Genomic DNA, 17,577 nt, shown 5'->3' with positions numbered 1-17,577 from the left:
ACAGAGTACAAGTTAGGTGACTGCCTTTTTACTGTAAAAAGTCAACCATATCTTGCTTCCGATATAAAAAAGTTATTATAGATACGTGTACGAAAGTACCTTTATCTAATCTTGGGTCAAATCAGATAAAAATTGCTCCTCCTGTCCTTTCTAAACGTTAACTCACCTTTATCTTTTTATTTATTATTTGACGCACTTGGATATGTATATATCTATATCTGATCAACGTGACCATTACTTTTCATTTAGAAATGCTATCTTTTATGTATTGCTCACCCATTTAAAGAGAAATTCTTCTTTATCTAATCCTACATAAAAACAATGACCCGATAAATATACCTATATTTACGGCAACATATATCCGATTATTGCGACCACGGTGTTCTGCAAATCTGAACTTTTCAATCCGAATCGGAAACTTCCCTATCTAATCTCACTTCCCGGTGAAATAATGAAAGCAAACGCGTGCCGCATCTTGAGAGTCACTGGTTTTATTCCTCTGCTAAATTGATTAGGCGCAGCTCGGGGAGAGGGAAAACTTTCCCTCGAATCACTTTTGGGTGAAGCCTATGAGGCAACCTTATCTCCGCATAGATAAAGTGCTTAAGGCAAAGAATTCCCATTCCTCCAATTACAAAATAATTCCCCGCCCGGCCGATTCATAATATGTGGCCGTGAAATACTGTCGATCATGCGTCTGACTCATGGCCATATCTACTCTCCGCTCAAGTTCAGGGCGGGGGAGGACCACGGAATCGGTGGCAGTCGAGTTCTTGGACCCGTGCCCGGAATCAAGAGCTATATCAACACTTGCCGCAGGGCGCTTCAATTGCAAACAACATGCGAAGTAGTAGTGTATGCTCTCTATCGGTCTCAATCTGAATTCCGAGTTCAGATTATGCTTCGGCTAACTGCGATGTGTAATCTGCTTTTAGAATGTCAGGCCATTCTGGTAAGTATGTATCTGGGCCAAGTTAATTGCGCTCTCCGCCGCGGCCACTTGACGGCTGGCTAGCGTTTATTTCTGTTTTCTATTTCGGTGGTGCTCTTGGACGTGGCCTTATCATCTTGGTGACGAGAATTGCGACCAGTCTCATGGAAGCCATGAACTTGTTTCGTGCTTATCGGCAGACTCCACTTGAGCGGTTTCCAGGGTCTTCCTCCTCCTGGCCCACTGAGTCGAATGGAACCGAATCCGTCTGTGATTCTGGGGGATTTCTTTTGCTGGAAGGTTCTTCTCCCCTCGGGCAATCAATTAGCGCCCTGCTAAGGCTTCCGCATCGCAAGTGGAGGAGCCGAGGGGCGGGTGGCCAAGCCATTTGCAAACTGCGCCAGTCTCAGTCTCAGTTTATTTTTTGTACATTTGTTTTGGCCCGGTGGATTGGCTGAGATTTCGGCTGCTGTGAGCCAAAACTTGTTTACGGTTCTAGCTCGCTTTCGGCTTGTCTTCCGCTTGTTGTTGGCTATCTGCTCGCCTTAACCCCGCACAGAGGCGGTGATAGACGGAAGTATCATAACTCTGCGAATATCGATACTCCGGCTATGCTGCGTTGTTTCGCTTCCGTTTATTGACCCCGCCCGGTCCGGCAGCATCTGAACCTTGAGCGGAGAAGAATCGTCTCCAGTTCCCTGCCCCCCTCCCCTCCAGTTCCAGTTCCAGTCGCCCAGAATTAGCATAACCCAGCGGCGACAAAAGAAAGTCGGAGTCGGCGTGAGTCAGCAGTTTGGGCCGCTTGTAACTGGTCAAGCACTTTGGAGCTGCCCAAGGTCCGATTCCAAGTGGCCAAGGCTGGAGCTGCTGTTCTTCAGCATTGAGCTGCACTAATCGCAGCTGCCGTAGAAACAAAGTCGGAATCAAATTTTATCACGTGCCGCTGCCGCGATCCGAAAATAACTCGCCATGCAAATCGAAACGAGAAATTAATTAATAACGGCACTCCGACCAGCTCCAGCGGAGATTAGCATGAGGGGTCCGAAAGTATCGAAAAACACTTCCGTTTGACCCCAGATCGACGTACATATGTACATTGTACATACGTAGTACGCAGGCGGAAGCCAAAAGATCTTGGCTGGAACCTTAACGAGTCGCCATCGAATTGAACTCCGACTGGATTAGCTAATAACGCGTAATTTCCGTTAGGGCCGCCTCCCCAGTAGCCGACTTCCTGATTCCATTCGCGGATGCTGGTCTCGATATGGCCGCCGATCGGTCGATCGTTATGGATGGGAATGGGATGGGGTTATGGAGCCAAATCGGGGCCCGACTTATAGAATAGAATTCCGCATTATGCTGTCAGCAGGTACGTCACATTGCTGAATAATTAGAGCCCCGTCCACACGCCCATCCACGGCCCATCTGCGAGCCGCAATAGATGAATAGCCAAGCGCAAACAGCAAACGGCGCTCACGATCTCGCGGGGATTGGCGGGGCCCGGACCGCGTTGGCGGCCAGCTCGGCGAAGTCGGTTCATGGCTAGCCACTGGTACAAAGTCCAAAAACTCGAAATTCCACACTCACACATGGCCAGAGCCGCGCTTGACGGGCTCACACGGTAGACATTACAGAGAGCGCTAAATCACGCCAAAGATATTCATTCACGAACATTCTGCGGAGGTTGCTTCCCAATGCGCGAAATGCGACATTAGATATCCAATACCCGGTGGGATGCACCCACCGACAGCCTCTCAAAGTCCAGCGATCAACTTGATCTCCGGCTAAATGGGAGCGAGCGCTAATTGAGCACCCTCGAAATTAATTAGCTTGACCCACTCCACACAATAAAGGGGAACTCACACTCGCGAAAGGTGGGCCAAGTTCGAAGAGCTGCCGTGACGTCAGGGGCTTTTCGTAACGGAGGCACTTGGAGCCACCAAGATATGTACAACCAGGAACAGGTTAAGGAGAGGTGGGGGCGTTCTACACAGATAAAATATGATATGGCACCATGATCGGTTTGATATTAGCATTTCCGTTTCTGACTTAAGAAGCTTCGTATAAAAATATAAAATTGTATCATTCCATGGCATTTTGTTTATTTTTGATCTGTGTGTACTATGGGTGGCTACCGTTGAGGTGGGTGTCATTTTTAGCAGCCAACTGTGACCTGTTCGTCAGAAGGGTGTCTATCAGATCAGATCAGGTCAGAGCCAGTTGGAAACCCCCGAAGTGCCCGATGGAAGCTGGAAGTCAGAACCGGACAATCAGCTACGCAGCAGACTGAGCCAATTTTTGCACACTGCCGCATGACGGGGCTAATTTCCTTTGTCAGCTCGGTTTTTGCGACTCCTCATCCCCATCTGCCACAACCACCTCCCTCTCCGATCCAGGCGTAAATTGGTTTGCTATTGCGCACATTTGTCCCATGTTGCGAAATTCTGAAAAAGTGGCTGACGCAACATTGAGAACGGGCCAAAAGACCCCTACCGCAGATCGCTCATACGCCCTGTGCACCAGTGTGAGTAATTACATGCTTACAAGAAGAGGAGGCACGGGCAAAAGCTCGGACTTGGCTCACACATACACAAACGGTCGGCGAGTCATTGGACTAGTTTCATAACTGCCAAAACAACAACGTGCCCCTCCCCTCACCACCCCGCGCACCTGTTTGGAGCTGAGCGCAAGCGCAGCCGCAGCTCGGCTTGGCCCGACTCGGATTCGTTTTCTGTTTTGGACTCAGAGTCGGGCTCGGCCCGGGCTCAGGTGAATCTGAATGCCACACACCTGGGTATGACCTTCATGGCTAAAAACAGCGGTTGCGGCGACGCGACTGCGCTGCCCCAGCCACTGCGACTGCGGCAGAGGCCGCGACTGCGCCAGCGCACCGAGCCAACACTAAAGCAACATTTTACGGCCAAAACCCAAAGCGTCAACAGCGAAACAACAACAAGAATCTCAATAATAATAACAATAATCGACAAAGACGTTAAAAAGCAGCAACAACGCACAACAGTCAACACGACGGCTAACAAAAACGACAACAACTTAGCCCCCTCCGCAAAGCTTTCGGCGCGCTAATCGCTCGAGATGAGATCGAAAGCTGCACTACAGCCGCAGGTCGGGGGAACTCGGAGTCGCATTCAGCAATACCCTAACCGGAAATCCCCTTGTTGCTTAAAAGTGTAAGTACTTTTGGGCATGTTTTTCGGCGGAGAAAGGGGTATTCAGTACACATTATTTTTTATACTTTGCTTTTATTTATTTTTCGTATTAAGATCTAGTTTAAATAGTCATAGGATAATATATAAGAATACGAACTGTACTCCCTTATTTAGATCGCGTTTTATATATTCTAGCTGTTATCCATTCCTCTGTTTATTTTTTTAAAATAGTTGAAGTGTTCGAATTATTAAGTTTTTTCGACTTCCTTTAATTTGCAGCATTCTTTGGATAAGTACCCGTCGTCCCCAATAAGCAAAACAAAGCAAAGCAGAGGTATGCATCTAGGGGACCGGCCCCTGCCATTCGGGTTGCATTCCGCCTCCTCCAGAGCGTGGAAGCCGAACCAGTTTGGCCATATAGGGCACATCTCCAACGCAGCCAGAGCAGGTCGCGCCTCCTTCACTGGGCCACCAGCCATTTTATGGCCGCTCTTTCGAGCCACGTTTTTTGCCCACTTAATGCTGATTTGATGTTTCAAGCGTGGCCCGGTCAATTGGTATTCCAGCGGGCAGGCAGGCAGCCGTTCCTCTTCCAGCCCGCTCCCTTCCTCGGTCCCCATTTGCATAATTAGCAGCGGCGGAGGCTCGGACGACCAGTCCATGATCTGTCTGCTAATTTTCCATTGTCGATGCTCTTCTGGGGATTTTTAGAACGGTGTGGGTTTATTTTTACAGCCAGACATAATAACGAACGAGATGACAAGAAACGGGGTTCGGATCGGCGTCTCTGGAAATTCCACCATGACTGGCATCGTGATCGAAAGCGGAGAGGCAATTAAGATAGAAGGCGATTCAAAATATTGGTCCTTTATTGACGTTTAAAGTACATGGGTTCGATAATTACATGTGTCGTCGTCTGATAGGATAATGGGTATTCAGCAACAACGAATATCACTCATACCACTCGTGGTACCGGGTTTAGCCCATCCCCAACGGATGCTTATCCCCGTCATGGGAGTGAATCTGATGCAGTCTCTCCTAAGTTGCGGTTTGTAAATCGTCTTATCAAAAGCTCGTCGGATTGTCTTAAGGTCGCTTTAATCGGAATAGGAAATCCAACTGAATATTTGGAATCTAGGGCGCATAAATTACCATGACAGCTGCAGGTCCGAGTCGTCACAGTGGGCTGGGTGGAACTACGCATTAGCAGCCCATTTAAAGTTCAAAATATCGAGTTCGATGTCTTGATTTCGCGGCGTGCGTCTTTCGCCTTGCGGGGCCAGCGGTCAGTGCTTGGTGCCTGGTGTTCGATGTTCAAGTGTCGCGTCGCGGGTGAAACTAATTAAGTAAATTTAACACAACATACCCGACCACTACCCCTCCTGCACTATAAGCAGGCACTAGTACGTAAGCGAAAACGAAAACTAATTGCAATTTTAATTTCAATGAGAAACAAGTACGCAAAGCTACAAAGTGCACACATGTGTGAAACAAAAACCACAAACATAACTGTTAAGCTACATGTAACTACTTTATACTTACTACACCGTCGATCCCCTTTGATTCGGATCTCGTTTGATTTTGGTCTTGGGGTTTTCATTAAGTTTATTATCACGTTACAGTATTACTTAGATTATGTATTCTTTGTGTAGGTTCTACAGCGTCTATATGCATATTAAGTGGATACACAACACAATACATAATTCATAATTTCACAAGTCGATTAATCCAAATTACAACCAATTTACCCCCAATTGGAAATCATTATAATTTTTGCCAATACAACATATTATAAATTCATGGTGAGACCAATTGAAATATAACTCGATTTTGGTTAGGATTATCCAATGTCTAGCATAAAAACACAATCCTCCTCATCTTCTTAACTGAGGAAACAAAACAGTAAAACAATGTCTTTTCCTTTCATTGGTCTACAAACAATTTGGCTAAACAATTTTCGTTTGGATGGATCGTAATACAATTTACTTAAATAACTACATCTGAATACTTTTGTGATAATGCTGATTAAGTGAAATGTTCTACCAAGTCTAGCGATAAGATGAGCTCTCTAATTGTAGGCGAGGTTCATGTGGGATATGCATTAATAATTAAGGATATTTTTTCACATTAACGCACCCACAAACGCTCGATAAGTAACTAAGGAATATTACCAGTTATTGACTTATGTAGTTTTTTATAGTGACTAATATCAACGTATTCAAGCTAAGTTTGGATAGTATGAGTTGGTAGGATAGTTAAACAGAACTTGTCAAGGAACTAGTGTTCTAAACACGTTTCCAGCTTGACGTTTCTCAAACAAATATAAAATATAACGTTAGGATTTCCATAAAAACAAGTACTTATCGAATTAAAAAAACAAACCTAAACGATAAATATAAACAGAATGTCAGTATAGAACAGTTTCGATATGCTTTAACTAAAATGGATGATACGAGTATATCAAAAAACATTTTTAAACTAAAGATCAAACTTGAAATACTTCATACAGAAATCATTTCGGTTATGTATACGTTTGTAAAACTCCATCAAAAACAATTTGCTACATGCTACAAATTTTTCGTAATAACTTTCCATAACAGTCCATCGTTCCTATTACGCCCATTGAGTATCATACCATACGTGTAAATAATCGTCTTCTCTTATCAGTTAGAAAGTTATTGCGCTCAGTTTCAGTGTCTAGTCTGAGGGATTCGGTTGGACTGTTAGCTTAGGTCTTAGTGAACTAGTTACTGTCTAGATAATGCATGGTGAAGTATAATGATGATGATATTAGCCCTATTAGTTAGTTCACTCAGTTCTGTTCACCATTTAGGCCACTCAACTGGTGACTCTGATGCTCCAAGCTGCGCTTCAAATCGACGATGGTGTTAAGTATAAGCTGCTGCTTGCGGTCGCTACCGCCCATTGCCTGGCCCTTGGCCTCGTCAACGGTCACGTCTTGCATAGAGCTCTTGGCCGACACGGAGGCCGTAAGTTTAATTTGCGAACGCTCATTCGACTTGCTCCGTCCGTTCGCATCTGTATTTTATTCGTAACGTAAAGGGGTCACCAATAAGCGAACATCAAATGACTTACCCAATTCCATGTCGAAGTTCTTCTTTATGCGCTCGAAGGAGGAGCTTCCCTTGTAGACCTTTCGCTTCAAGGGCTCGCTATGTGGGCAATAAAAGTTGTTGTTAATCTGTGACTCCGCACTCAATTTATGCTGTGTTTGGACATCCATCTTGATTTTCGTGTTCGACTGCTGCTGTGGCAAGTAGTTGTGATTGCCAATATCCTCCACAGCAATGCTCTCCATCTCAGAATCACTGCCGTTAAAGCTGATCACCGTTGTCGTGGTCGTGGATGTTACCATCATAGTGCGCCTCTTGCCCTTTGGACTCTCCTGGAGGCGCCTGCCATTTAGCTGAAGCTGCGGCGAGAGTGGAGCAGTGGGAGTGTTGCCGTTTATCTTGCGGGGCGGCAGCTCTGGCGGCGCATTTTGATTCATGAAGTTGGTCAGGTGCGTCTTGCGAGGACTGCAACGCCCAAGTTTGGGACTGTTTGGTGGCGAGGAAGCAGACGTAGTCTCAAACTTTAGCATCTCTATGCGTTTATTAATAGCTGCGGCTAGTTCATGCTCTAGTGGAGGAGGATTTTGAGGTGGCGCTTGTTTTTTTGAGTCCACCTCACTGTTCTTGAGCATCTCCACGCGCTTATTGGCCAAGGGATTTAAGCGCCTCGGACTGGCGACGGGAGTGTCTCTGGGAATACTGTAAGTAATTTATTAGTGAAATCAAGTGGAAAAAGAAAAAGGCGTTTTGCACCTCTGTAAGCTGTTCTTCATAGACTCCAGCAAAGACTCTGCCTCCATGATGAGCTGCTTGTACTTCATATCAGCCTCTAAGTCTGCCTTGAGAAGAGCCTTTTCGCTTTCTGCGATTGTGAGTGTGTTCTTCTCATTGCTGCTGCCAAAGATCAGCGAATTAGAGCGGTTTGAGAGAGGGGAAGTCTTGTAGATCCTGCATGTAAAATTCTTTATAATACTGTACAATAAATGTAAAATATTGTCTTCTACCTCTCCCGTGCACTCAGTAGATTACGGCGTAAACAGACGGGCGTACCTCCCACACTTCGGGTTCCGCGAGGCTCACGGAGTGGCGACGAAGGGAGCTTTTCGCGGTTTTCGCAGCTCTTCTTGCGGGTCTTAAGGAACCGCTTGCGACGACGCTGTTGGGAGCTTTCTCCTGTCTCTTGACCGCTTTTGCGGCGGGAGCGGGTTGAAGCCTTCCGCTTCATTATCGGGCTAATCGGTTGATTCGAATAGTAGTGGCAGCTGCCCAGATTGCGCGAAAGGTCCTGGCGATCGATTACCACCTCTTGCATGGAAGAAGTGTCTATAAAGTCAATATCCAAAAGCTCGTCCGTGTCACACTCATCACCCGCATCCTGTCCAGTATCCAGCTCCGAGGCACAGCAGTCAGTAATATCCGAGTCGCTGCTGAAATACGAATGGAAATGGAAGTGGAATGAGGAGCCCACTTAACATGACTTGGCGAGCAGTGGAGGACTGCAGCTCACCTTAGTATGTCAGTCTCCTTTTCGTAGATGTAGCTCTCGTCAAACTTCCCAATCATCTCGTTGAGTGTGGCCTCGTCATCACTGAGCACGAAGGAGATGGTGGTAGCTCCAGCTCCACCGCCAGCAGCCACAGGCGCTGAAGTTGTTGTCGTCTCCGCTTGCTCCATGTGACGACGCTTTATGGTGTGTGGGGCATGCAGATTTTCCACTTCAGTCGACGTCGAAGAGCCCTCGGACTCGTAAGCGACCCCTGAACCAGGTGCACCACCAGACCCACCCTCAACAGTGTCCACACCTGCCACTTTGGCAGACTTGCTAGGAGTGCCTCGGCTGTTGGGGTTGGCAGTATGAGCGGCTGCCTTTCCTGCTTTGTTTGCTGTTGTTTTGGCCGCCGGAACTTCCAGCTCATTGCTTGACTTAATGCCCGACGAGGTCGTGGAGGTGGTGCTGGTGGCATCCAGATCCAGGCGCGTGGGGCCCGAGGAGGCTGGTAAGTGCTCTCCCGTGTTGTACCATGGATTTGTTCTTATGCGACAGCGCTGTCTCGGCGAAGGAGCTGCAAAAGAGGGAGAAACAAGCAGAGTGGGATGCTACTTCAGTCAAGTCGAGACTCTAAATGGGTTAATTGCTCAGTTTGCCAGAAGGCGGGTTAACAGCACCGACACTCACATTCAAAAAGCTTGGGCTGCTGCCGCACTGCCAGCGGACTGGGCGACGACTCCAGGCCATGATTGGCACTTGCGAAGTTGCTCTTAGGCAGCGGATCCATGGGCGACATCTCCTCAATGCGGTTTAGGCCGAACTTGTAGCGCTTTGCCTCGATGGCCAGCGAATTTACGCTCTTGGGGAAGTAGTGGGTTCCCGAGCGCATGTTGATGTAGTACTCGGGCGGATTGTAGTTGCTGGCGGCGCACGGCGATGTGCCATCTGTGGAGTAGCCCGTGGAGTAGGCGCTCTCTGGCGAGGGCAAGCTGTGGGGCCTAGGTCCTGGCATAAAGTTGCTGCGCTGCATTCCGCGGGGAGTTCGCATACGCGAACCGGAAGGTGGAGCGGGTGGGACTGGAGGCGTAGCTGTCAAATTGTCCAGAGACTCGCCAAGCTGAGCCTGCGCCAGCTTGGAGGGAAGCAGGCGCCCGTATCGGACATGGTTGCTGCTCTGCCTGGGCTCCTCCTCGTAGATAAGCCGCATGGCGCTCAAGTTCTCGGACTGTGGACGCTGCTGTTCCGCAATGGGGGCCGGAGGCCGGAGCAACAGAGCGCCCACCTCCTCGTACTCCGCCTCCTCCTCTGGTGGGATGTGGTATTCCCCATTTATGGCCTGCTCCCTAAAAGTGGCTTGCTTGCCAGAAGAGGGTTCCTTGGAGCCTGTTGACCAGGACAACGACGATATGGAGGACGAGGAGCAGTTTACCCTGATGGGCGACTTCTCGGCACAGGAGTTATCCTTGCTATTGGGCACACTAAGGTGGTGCGAAGGCTGCTGCAGCGGCTGGTGGGGCTGATAGCAGTGCGGAGCGTATAGCAGATTGTCCGACTTGGGCGAAGTTATGACGTATGAGTCTTCGTCTGGGGATTGCCAGCCATATCGCCGACTGGGTGGCTACGGAAATATGAAAAACGTAAGCAGTTGGCAATCTCCCCTGTGTAAAAGCACTTACGTGGCACTGGATTGGCGAGACCTCGCGCCTCCGCACCGGACTGGCGATGCTGTGGCTCCCGCTGCTGGTCAGGACCGGACTGGTCAAGTTGCTTCCCTGCGGCGGCAGGGTGCCCGCCTTCTTCCCGGAGCAGGAACTGCCCGCTTCCGAGACCGCCTGCTTGTGCTTGCTGCCCTTCTTACGGGGACGCACGATGTGCGTCTCCATCCAGGAGCGCAGCTTGGATCCAAACATAGTGGTATCCCTAGTCTTAACCAAAGTGGACGGATGGTAGTTGCTGAAAGAGAAGAGGTCATTAAGCTATCTGGTTGCAATTCAGCTGCAACAATGGAGATGGAGCCAAGCGGCCTCCAGGGACCACTTTGCGCTGATAAGGAAATCCATTTATGGGGGCACAAAAGCCGAACAGCGTTTCAGCAGGGTCACATTTTCAATAGTTTGTGTGGGGGATGGCAGGGGCTGTGCTGGCATTTTATGCGAAATTACCTTATTCGCAAATGCGGCAGACAACGTCGGCCTCATAATATCCTTTGCGCCTCCTTTTATTGTGGCGCCCACACACACTCTTGCCGCAGATGAAAGGGCAACGGTAAATCTACACCAGAACACACACACGGACTCTGTCGGCTTCCTGTGTTTGTGTTTGTTTGTTTTTTGTTGACGGTTATTTTTTGCCGTTTCCCGTTACGTTCAGGCCGAGTACCGACGCACCCAATGTTGTTGGGGGTTGTTCGTAAGCCGAGATGCTTCAAGGACTCCACTCCCCTTTCCCCGCCCCTATCGCAGTAACTTCTTGCGAGTGTGTGTGTGGGTGGGCCAGTGGGGTTGTCTGTGTGTAACTGTTCTCGGTTGTAAATCCCACGTAACTGTAAATTTTATGTCCAGCTATTTTCCTTTCGTCGAAGACTCACATGCTTTACGATATTTTGGCACTTTTCTTGTATTGTTGCGGCTGATTGGCAAATTCGAGCTTCTTCCAGTCGCTTATGTACATTTGTTTTCCATGCAAATTATGTGAAAATGTTCTCGCAAATTATAAGGAAAGAAGCTCAGTGCCCTTCCGGGAAAGACTGCAAGTCCCGTTATTGAAAACTGTTCTTTTTCACTGGAACTCGGGTTTAAACTTTTTCTTTTCAGCGGCTGTGTATGGGTATGCGATGTATAAGTTTCGGTGGTGGCGAGAAAAGCGTGCGGCAGAATTCAGTGAACCAAGGATGCGCGGACACGGAAGGAAAAACGTCCTGTCGCGTTGAAGGGAAAAAAGCTAATGACGGAATGCGCAGTTACTTAGGATTGCCAGGATGTTAGGATGTTCCACTTGCCGTTACATTACCGATTCCTGGCAAAATACGACTTGGCAGCCATTCTGATAGTTATTTTCCCGCTAAATCTAAAGATTTTCGGCTTTTAGCCCAAAAGTAAGCTGTTTAATTGGAAATTTAAGTTATCCCCTGGCACTATGCAACACTGGCGGCACAACGCATTTGTGAGCACCAGCTGTGCTGTCCCTTACTTCCTTTCTGGTCTGGCAACCCCACTAAATTATTTGTTGAAAAGAAAACATGCGCTGCTACTACGAGGAGCTCGAGCTCCAAAGGGACGCCAACGATGGGGACATCAAGACCGCGTACCGCAAAATGGCCCTGCGCTGGCACCCGGACAAGAACCCCGACCGGCTGGCGGAGGCCAAGGATCGCTTCCAGCTGATCCAGCAGGCGTACGAAGTGCTCTCCGACCCGCAAGAACGCTCCTGGTACGACAACCACCGCGAGCAGATCCTGCGCGGCAAGAACTCCGAGTACACGGAGAACAGCCTGGACGTGTTCCAGTACTTCACCAGCTCCTGCTACAAGGGCTACGGCGATGACGAGCAGGGCTTCTATCGCGTGTACACGGAGGTCTTCGTCCAGATCGCCGCGGAGGACATTGAGTTCATGGACGAGGACGACCGGCTGGGGATGGCACCGGACTTCGGCCACGCGAACAGCAGCTATGAGGAGGTGGTGGGTCCTTTCTACGCCTTCTGGCAGGCCTACAGCACACGCAAAACCTACGAGTGGCTGTGCCCGTACGACGTGCGCGAGATTAAGGAGCGCTTCATCCTGCGCAAGGTGGAAAAAGAGATGAAGAAGATCGTCCAGGCTGCGCGCAAGGAGCGGAACGAAGAGGTAAGGAACTCAAAACTTTTGGGAAAATGTCATCTAATCCTCTTCTAAACTCTCGATTAGGTTCGGAACCTGGTAAACTTTGTGAGGAAGCGTGATCGCAGAGTTCAGGCATACCGGCGCGTGCTCGAGGAACGCGCCGAGGCCAATCGATTAAAGCAGGAGGAGAAGCGCAAGGAGCAGCTGAGAAAGCGCCAGGAGGAACTGGCTGCCGTCAGGGAAAATAAAGTCTTTAACGAGGGCTACGAGGAGCAGCTGAAGCAGTTAGAACAGCAGTACGGCAGTGAGTCGGACGAGTTCACGGATGAAGACGAGGACGAAGAGGACGGCGAGGACTCTGACAACGAAGGTGATCCGGAAGCCGAGAAATTCGAAGTGGAATATGTGGACGATCTGTACTGCGTGGCGTGTAACAAGACATTTAAAAACGCCAAGGCGCGGGCCAATCACGAGGAGAGCAAAAAGCACAAGGAAAATGTCGAACGACTGTGCCAGGAAATGGAGGAGGAGGAGGAGGCTTTCAACGACGCATCCCACGAAGATAGTTTGATTGGCGTAGAGGAGGACCTGGAGGAGTTCCAAATCGCTGACGATCAGTTATCCGGTGAAGAGGCACTGAGCGAAGAGGAATCTGCGCTGAGCAAGCGCAGCAAAAAGAACAAAAAGTCAAGGAAGTCAGCTGCCAAGCCAGCGCAAGAGGAAGTCAGCGATGGCCCAGACGAACCCATAGAGCTGAAGGCAACCAAGAGCGAATCAGAAGACGAAGACTGGAGTAAAGGCAAGAAGGCAGCCAAAAAGAGTAAAAGCAAAAAGTCGGCGGCGAGCAAGGTAAAGCCCGCAGAGCAATCTGCTTCGGAATCCATCCCAAAAGAGGCCAAAGCGACTCCAAGAAGCGGAGATGAAGATCTCGACCCGACCAAGCCGCAACACACTTGCGTCACCTGTAGGCTTGTCTTTGACTCTAAGAATAAGCTTTTTGCCCACCTAAAGAAGACAAACCATGGCGTATATATACCCAAGGCCAAACCAGACGTCGAGGGAAAGCCTCCTGGCAAAGCCAAGGGAAAGCGCAACAAGTAGATCCGAAGGAGAACCCAGCGTCATCTGTATCCATACTGTAGAAAAGTTAAAAGTTTATTTATGCTAATGCTAAAGTTAATTCAAGAATGAAGTTAAGTATGCTCGCTCTAAGTCGGAGATTGTGCTTATTGTGTCCGGAGGCAGCTACGGAATGCAGACCAGTTTGCTGCCCGTTTCCACGCGTCGACGGACGTGGGAGCGCATATTGGAGGTCTCGGCCTTGAGGCTAATGCCTGCGGCGGCGAATGTAAGGACTACCCCGATGCCTCCGCAGTAAAACGAGATTCCTGTGGGGGGATAGGGTTAGTTTGCTTCAACGATGAATTCGTGTCAATTACCTATGCTGCAGTCGGCGGGGTAAAAGGGTTCCGCATCCAGACCGCACAGACGTTGAACTCGGCCAGCACCCCAGCCCATCGGATGCAGGAACAAAGCTAACATCACACTTATTCCTGGAAAGGAAATCTCAATCGACTCCTGTGTTATGTGATGGGTTCTTACCTGCCACCACCTGGGCGCAGGCCGTCATGTTGTGGATACTCTTGCCGAAGGCCGATTGGCGGCAGCAGGTGAGCAGGGTTAGCAGCACAGTAAGCGACATCAGGCTGAATCCCAGCGAGACGAAGAACATGGCCGCCTTCCATTCGGGGGGATAAACGCTGCTATCCGTGGCCAGTCCGTCCAGGTCGAAGCGGCCGCAGTGGAACCCCCCGTCTTGCATCACCTTGCAGCGCGTGTATATGCCCACCGAGGATTGGCGATGCGGGCTGGAGCTGGAATGGAGGTTTTGGGTGGGGCCCACCAGCCACTTGGGCGTGACCAGGGCCACGGCAAAAAGCATGTTCGCCACCAAGGAGCAAAGGAACCATGCCAGACTGGCGCTGGTGATGATAACGTAGCACATTTTGAAGCTAGAGATTCGCTGGATTTCACAGATTCAGCGATCGACCTCGGGCGGTCGCAACGCGTCAGCACTTGCCGGATAGATAATAGACTCTAAGCGCTTCGGCTTTGTCTGGGCACGCACATCCCACACCCACTCCACAATCACCCACCACCACCGCCGCACCACTCGCCACCACCAGCAGCGCGGGGGCCAGAACAGAACTTCCTCCCAGCTGACCAGCCCGAAATGGAATTGTTTATTTTATGCTTTCGCCGTTCGCTGTTATGCGCTTGCCTTCTGCCGTCTGTTTTATGTTATTCACCCCACTCACACGCGCGCAGAGGGTGGTTGGGGGGATTGGGGGAGGGCGAGGGCGAAGCGGTAGACCGCCCGGTACGCGGTTCGGTCAAGAACTCAATTCGTGGCTGATGTCGAAGCGAAGAAAGAGAGACGCGCGAAGAAAGAACTCTGCCTCGATGGCGTTTTCGCTAATCCCCCAAGCGGCTATTTGGCAACTTTGTGCCACACTCTGGATCTCTGGATCTAGACTTCCGCTGCGCAGGCGTCGTCGTGTTTCCCTACTCCGTCAACTCTCGTCGACACCGACCGACTGAATGAATGGGGCCCCATTAAAGCCAGCTGCACTCCAGACGGAGCCAGGCCCCATTTGCAGCACTGGAAGAAACGGTTCGGCGGAACTTCACATCGTTGTCTTATTGGGAAAGATCCAATAATGCAAGCACTATCTAATAAAAATATTTTTTTATTATTTAAGGTGATTCTATATTTAATTAACCAATTTAATATAAATGTAATATTTTCTAATATAAATTCACAATCCCAATTTATTTTTGCCGTGGGATATCATCATAGTCTTTCAAAATATGTAAGTATGTAAGTTTTATAAAGTGGCACTCAAAACCCGAAAGTTGTTTTTACTGTTCCCTACTATCAGAATATTTTATAAAAAAGGATTAGGATGACTCATATACATATTCAAATTCTTAGCTCTCTTGATTCATACTGGGTTCTATCAACTGCAGTCCAATCTTTTTAATTTCCAACACATGAAGCTTCATATTTTAATCTACCAGACGTTAAGAAAGTTTGAAAATTTATGTAAAATGTATCTTTGTTAAAACTTTTCCAGTGTGGACATGCAGATGTGGGCGCCGTCGCGGCAAAATTGAGAGCGTGGAAATCCAGACATTCCAGAATCAGTCCCCAAAGTGCTCTCCCTGGCTCTCTGCACACACGTTCGAGTTGGATTCGATCAGACAACTCCCCACCAAAACGCCACTCTCGCCTCCACCCCGCGATCGAGTGAGTAATGCTCCGTGGGACCCACTCGAACGATGCAAATGCTCTGATCATGTGTAATTCCGATCGAGACGATCTCCGGTCGAGCGGTTATCAGTTGGCCGTCCGCTGGAGGCCATTGCGTCATCCGCACTTTGTTTGTACACAGCGATCGTGACCGAGGCAGTAATGGGATCCGCACACAAATTGCTCCGCCTGCGGAGGGCACTTTCACTCTCACTCTCGTTGCCGGAACAGAATCCGTTGGACAGATCACTTTGCGGCGACCAAGATGCCACTCCGGATGATCTTCCTCCAGCTGCTGCTGTGGGCAGTGGCAAAGGGCCACTACTACTACGATTACGGCTATTGGGAGATCAACGATCCTCCGCCGCTCTGTTCCGACTACGAAATGCTAGTGGTCAACACCCACCAGTGCGTAAGGCGCTGCAACATCGTTTGTCGGGATCGCGTCTGTTTCGAGGACGGACCCTGTCCGTGTGCCGATCAGTATCTGTCGGGAAACCCGGACGGAGTGGTTTGTGCCGCAGAGTGCCTGCCCGGATGCACGGAAGCGGGTGGCTACTGTGCTGCTCCAGATCTTTGTGTGTGCCGCAAGGACAGAACCCACTACTTCGATCCCCTGTCCCGAAAGTGCCGCCACAGGGCTGCCCGACTGCTGGACCTCTGTCTCGGGTAAGTTGAATCCTTGTGAGTGGAGTTTGAAGGTATATATCCTGGGTCTTTCGCAGACGTTGCACTCATGGCACCTGCTCCTCCGACGGTCAGTGCATCTGTGCCCAGGGCTACGAGTTAAGGGCGAGCTTGCTCCACGGACAGCAATGCATGCCAATCTGTGATCAGTGAGTTGGATTGTCCACTTCTTATTTACGCAGTCTAACCCCAGAATTTTCCCTCAGCAATTGCGGACCCCAAGCCTACTGCTTCGCTCCCAACTTGTGCGCCTGCCGGCACAAGCACGACCATTATTCCCACAATGGCATCTGTTCCAGGGACTATTGACCTTAGGAAGTCAGCTGCAAGCTGTTTCAAGTCTCGTTGACGTTATCCGGTAGAACCCCCTAGCATTGTAAATGATGTTATAGGTTTAATTCATATTTATTTTAAAAATAGACTAGACTAGATTAGACTTAAATAGAGACTGACAAAAAAAGCATTACTATTAATGTTTTATTCAAATTTAAAACAACTAATTTAACGCAAACAAACTTCAAAAAGTTTTGATATCAGCTTAGAAATAAGTACATATCTTAAACTTCAGACTATTATAACATGCCTAGACCACAATAAAAATCGGTATACCAAATTTCTTCCATTAACTTTACCGGTTGAAATGTCAAAGTATTTTTTAAGTTCCAAATTAACGCTTAAAATTGAGAAAAAACTACGAATATATGACAGTAAACATTTTTATAATCGGAAATAAATTTATATATTTTAAACTGCCCGGAACCCATTAGCTTGATTATATTTTAATCTTGAGTCTTCTTTTTTAAATAAATAAATTTATAATAATATGGTAAATATGATTAGCCTCAATGACTTCCGGAAACTGAAGTGCCCCACCTCACCTTTGCAGGGAAAAATTAAGAGAGCGCACCGAAGAGAATGTGTCAACTGGTTTTGTTGTTGCCGCTCCTACCACGCCGATTTACAAAGTGGCTTTGTTATTGTTTATAAGTTTATAGCAGATCGAACACATGGAAGGCCCGTCGTTATAAAATTGAATAAATTATATATGTATGCAGTATCCGATCGGCACCAGATCGTCAGAGAAACAAGAGCTTGT

The 17,577-nt window shown here is 48.7% G+C and overlaps 4 protein-coding genes across 7 annotated transcripts; 2 read left to right on the top strand and 2 right to left on the bottom strand.

Annotated features, from left to right (window-relative positions):
- The first annotated feature begins 3,882 nt into the window (after window positions 1-3,882).
- On the top strand, window positions 3,883-17,318 carry LOC119549101 (wnt inhibitory factor 1). Of its 2 annotated transcripts, XM_037856836.1 has the most exons (4): window positions 3,883-4,119; window positions 15,619-16,463; window positions 16,520-16,630; window positions 16,688-17,318. In XM_037856836.1, the coding sequence occupies exons 2-4, from the start codon at window positions 16,060-16,062 to the stop codon at window positions 16,788-16,790; spliced, it is 618 nt and encodes a 205-aa protein (XP_037712764.1). In that variant the 5' UTR covers window positions 3,883-4,119; window positions 15,619-16,059; the 3' UTR covers window positions 16,791-17,318. The 2 variants fall into 2 exon arrangements, with proteins under 2 accessions (XP_037712764.1, XP_037712763.1); XM_037856835.1 differs by lacking the exon at window positions 3,883-4,119 and having other exon boundaries at window positions 14,473-16,463.
- Window positions 4,183-11,667, bottom strand: LOC119549097. Of its 3 annotated transcripts, XR_005219383.1 has the most exons (9): window positions 10,824-11,665; window positions 10,338-10,614; window positions 9,349-10,279; window positions 8,680-9,235; window positions 8,177-8,599; window positions 7,926-8,120; window positions 7,195-7,871; window positions 5,003-7,137; window positions 4,183-4,903 (listed from the first exon to the last, which is right to left on the bottom strand). XR_005219383.1 is itself a non-coding variant. In XM_037856832.1 (8 exons), exons 2-8 carry the CDS (start codon window positions 10,569-10,571, stop codon window positions 6,911-6,913), a joined length of 3,240 nt encoding a protein of 1,079 aa, XP_037712760.1. In that variant the 5' UTR covers window positions 10,572-10,614; window positions 10,824-11,667; the 3' UTR covers window positions 4,950-6,910. The 3 variants fall into 3 exon arrangements, 2 of the variants coding, with proteins under 2 accessions (XP_037712760.1, XP_037712759.1); XM_037856832.1 differs by lacking the exon at window positions 4,183-4,903 and having other exon boundaries at window positions 4,950-7,137; window positions 8,177-8,596; window positions 10,824-11,667; XM_037856831.1 differs by lacking the exon at window positions 4,183-4,903 and having other exon boundaries at window positions 4,950-7,137.
- Window positions 11,839-13,693, top strand: LOC119549098 (dnaJ homolog subfamily C member 21). The gene is made up of 2 exons (XM_037856833.1): window positions 11,839-12,505; window positions 12,566-13,693. The coding sequence occupies exons 1-2, from the start codon at window positions 11,900-11,902 to the stop codon at window positions 13,580-13,582; spliced, it is 1,623 nt and encodes a 540-aa protein (XP_037712761.1). The 5' UTR covers window positions 11,839-11,899; the 3' UTR covers window positions 13,583-13,693.
- On the bottom strand, window positions 13,691-14,486 carry LOC119549099 (LHFPL tetraspan subfamily member 2 protein). Its single transcript, XM_037856834.1, has 3 exons — window positions 14,084-14,486; window positions 13,921-14,034; window positions 13,691-13,869 (listed from the first exon to the last, which is right to left on the bottom strand). The coding sequence occupies exons 1-3, from the start codon at window positions 14,484-14,486 to the stop codon at window positions 13,727-13,729; spliced, it is 660 nt and encodes a 219-aa protein (XP_037712762.1). The 3' UTR covers window positions 13,691-13,726.
- Window positions 17,319-17,577: the final 259 nt, after the last annotated feature.

This window comes from Drosophila subpulchrella, chromosome 2R, assembly GCF_014743375.2.
Source record: "Drosophila subpulchrella strain 33 F10 #4 breed RU33 chromosome 2R, RU_Dsub_v1.1 Primary Assembly, whole genome shotgun sequence".
Classification (NCBI taxonomy): Eukaryota; Metazoa; Arthropoda; class Insecta; order Diptera; family Drosophilidae; genus Drosophila; species Drosophila subpulchrella.
This window is presented reverse-complemented; position numbering and strand designations above follow the sequence as displayed.

Coding starts and splice junctions, on each gene's coding strand:
- LOC119549097 (XM_037856831.1), bottom strand. CDS start 10,571: ATGTTTGGATCCAAGCTGCGCTCCTGGATGGAGACGCACATCGTGCGT. Junction 8,600..8,679: donor AAGGAGACTGACATACTAAG/GTGAGCTGCAGT, acceptor TTCGTATTTCAG/CAGCGACTCGGATATTACTG. Junction 7,872..7,925: donor ATGAAGAACAGCTTACAGAG/GTGCAAAACGCC, acceptor AATTACTTACAG/TATTCCCAGAGACACTCCCG.
- LOC119549098 (XM_037856833.1), top strand. CDS start 11,900: ATGCGCTGCTACTACGAGGAGCTCGAGCTCCAAAGGGACGCCAACGAT. Junction 12,506..12,565: donor GCAAGGAGCGGAACGAAGAG/GTAAGGAACTCA, acceptor ACTCTCGATTAG/GTTCGGAACCTGGTAAACTT.
- LOC119549099 (XM_037856834.1), bottom strand. CDS start 14,486: ATGTGCTACGTTATCATCACCAGCGCCAGTCTGGCATGGTTCCTTTGC. Junction 14,035..14,083: donor CTGCGCCCAGGTGGTGGCAG/GTAAGAACCCAT, acceptor TTTCCTTTCCAG/GAATAAGTGTGATGTTAGCT. Junction 13,870..13,920: donor CCCCGCCGACTGCAGCATAG/GTAATTGACACG, acceptor ATCCCCCCACAG/GAATCTCGTTTTACTGCGGA.
- LOC119549101 (XM_037856836.1), top strand. CDS start 16,060: ATGCCACTCCGGATGATCTTCCTCCAGCTGCTGCTGTGGGCAGTGGCA. Junction 16,464..16,519: donor CTGCTGGACCTCTGTCTCGG/GTAAGTTGAATC, acceptor GGTCTTTCGCAG/ACGTTGCACTCATGGCACCT. Junction 16,631..16,687: donor TGCATGCCAATCTGTGATCA/GTGAGTTGGATT, acceptor ATTTTCCCTCAG/CAATTGCGGACCCCAAGCCT.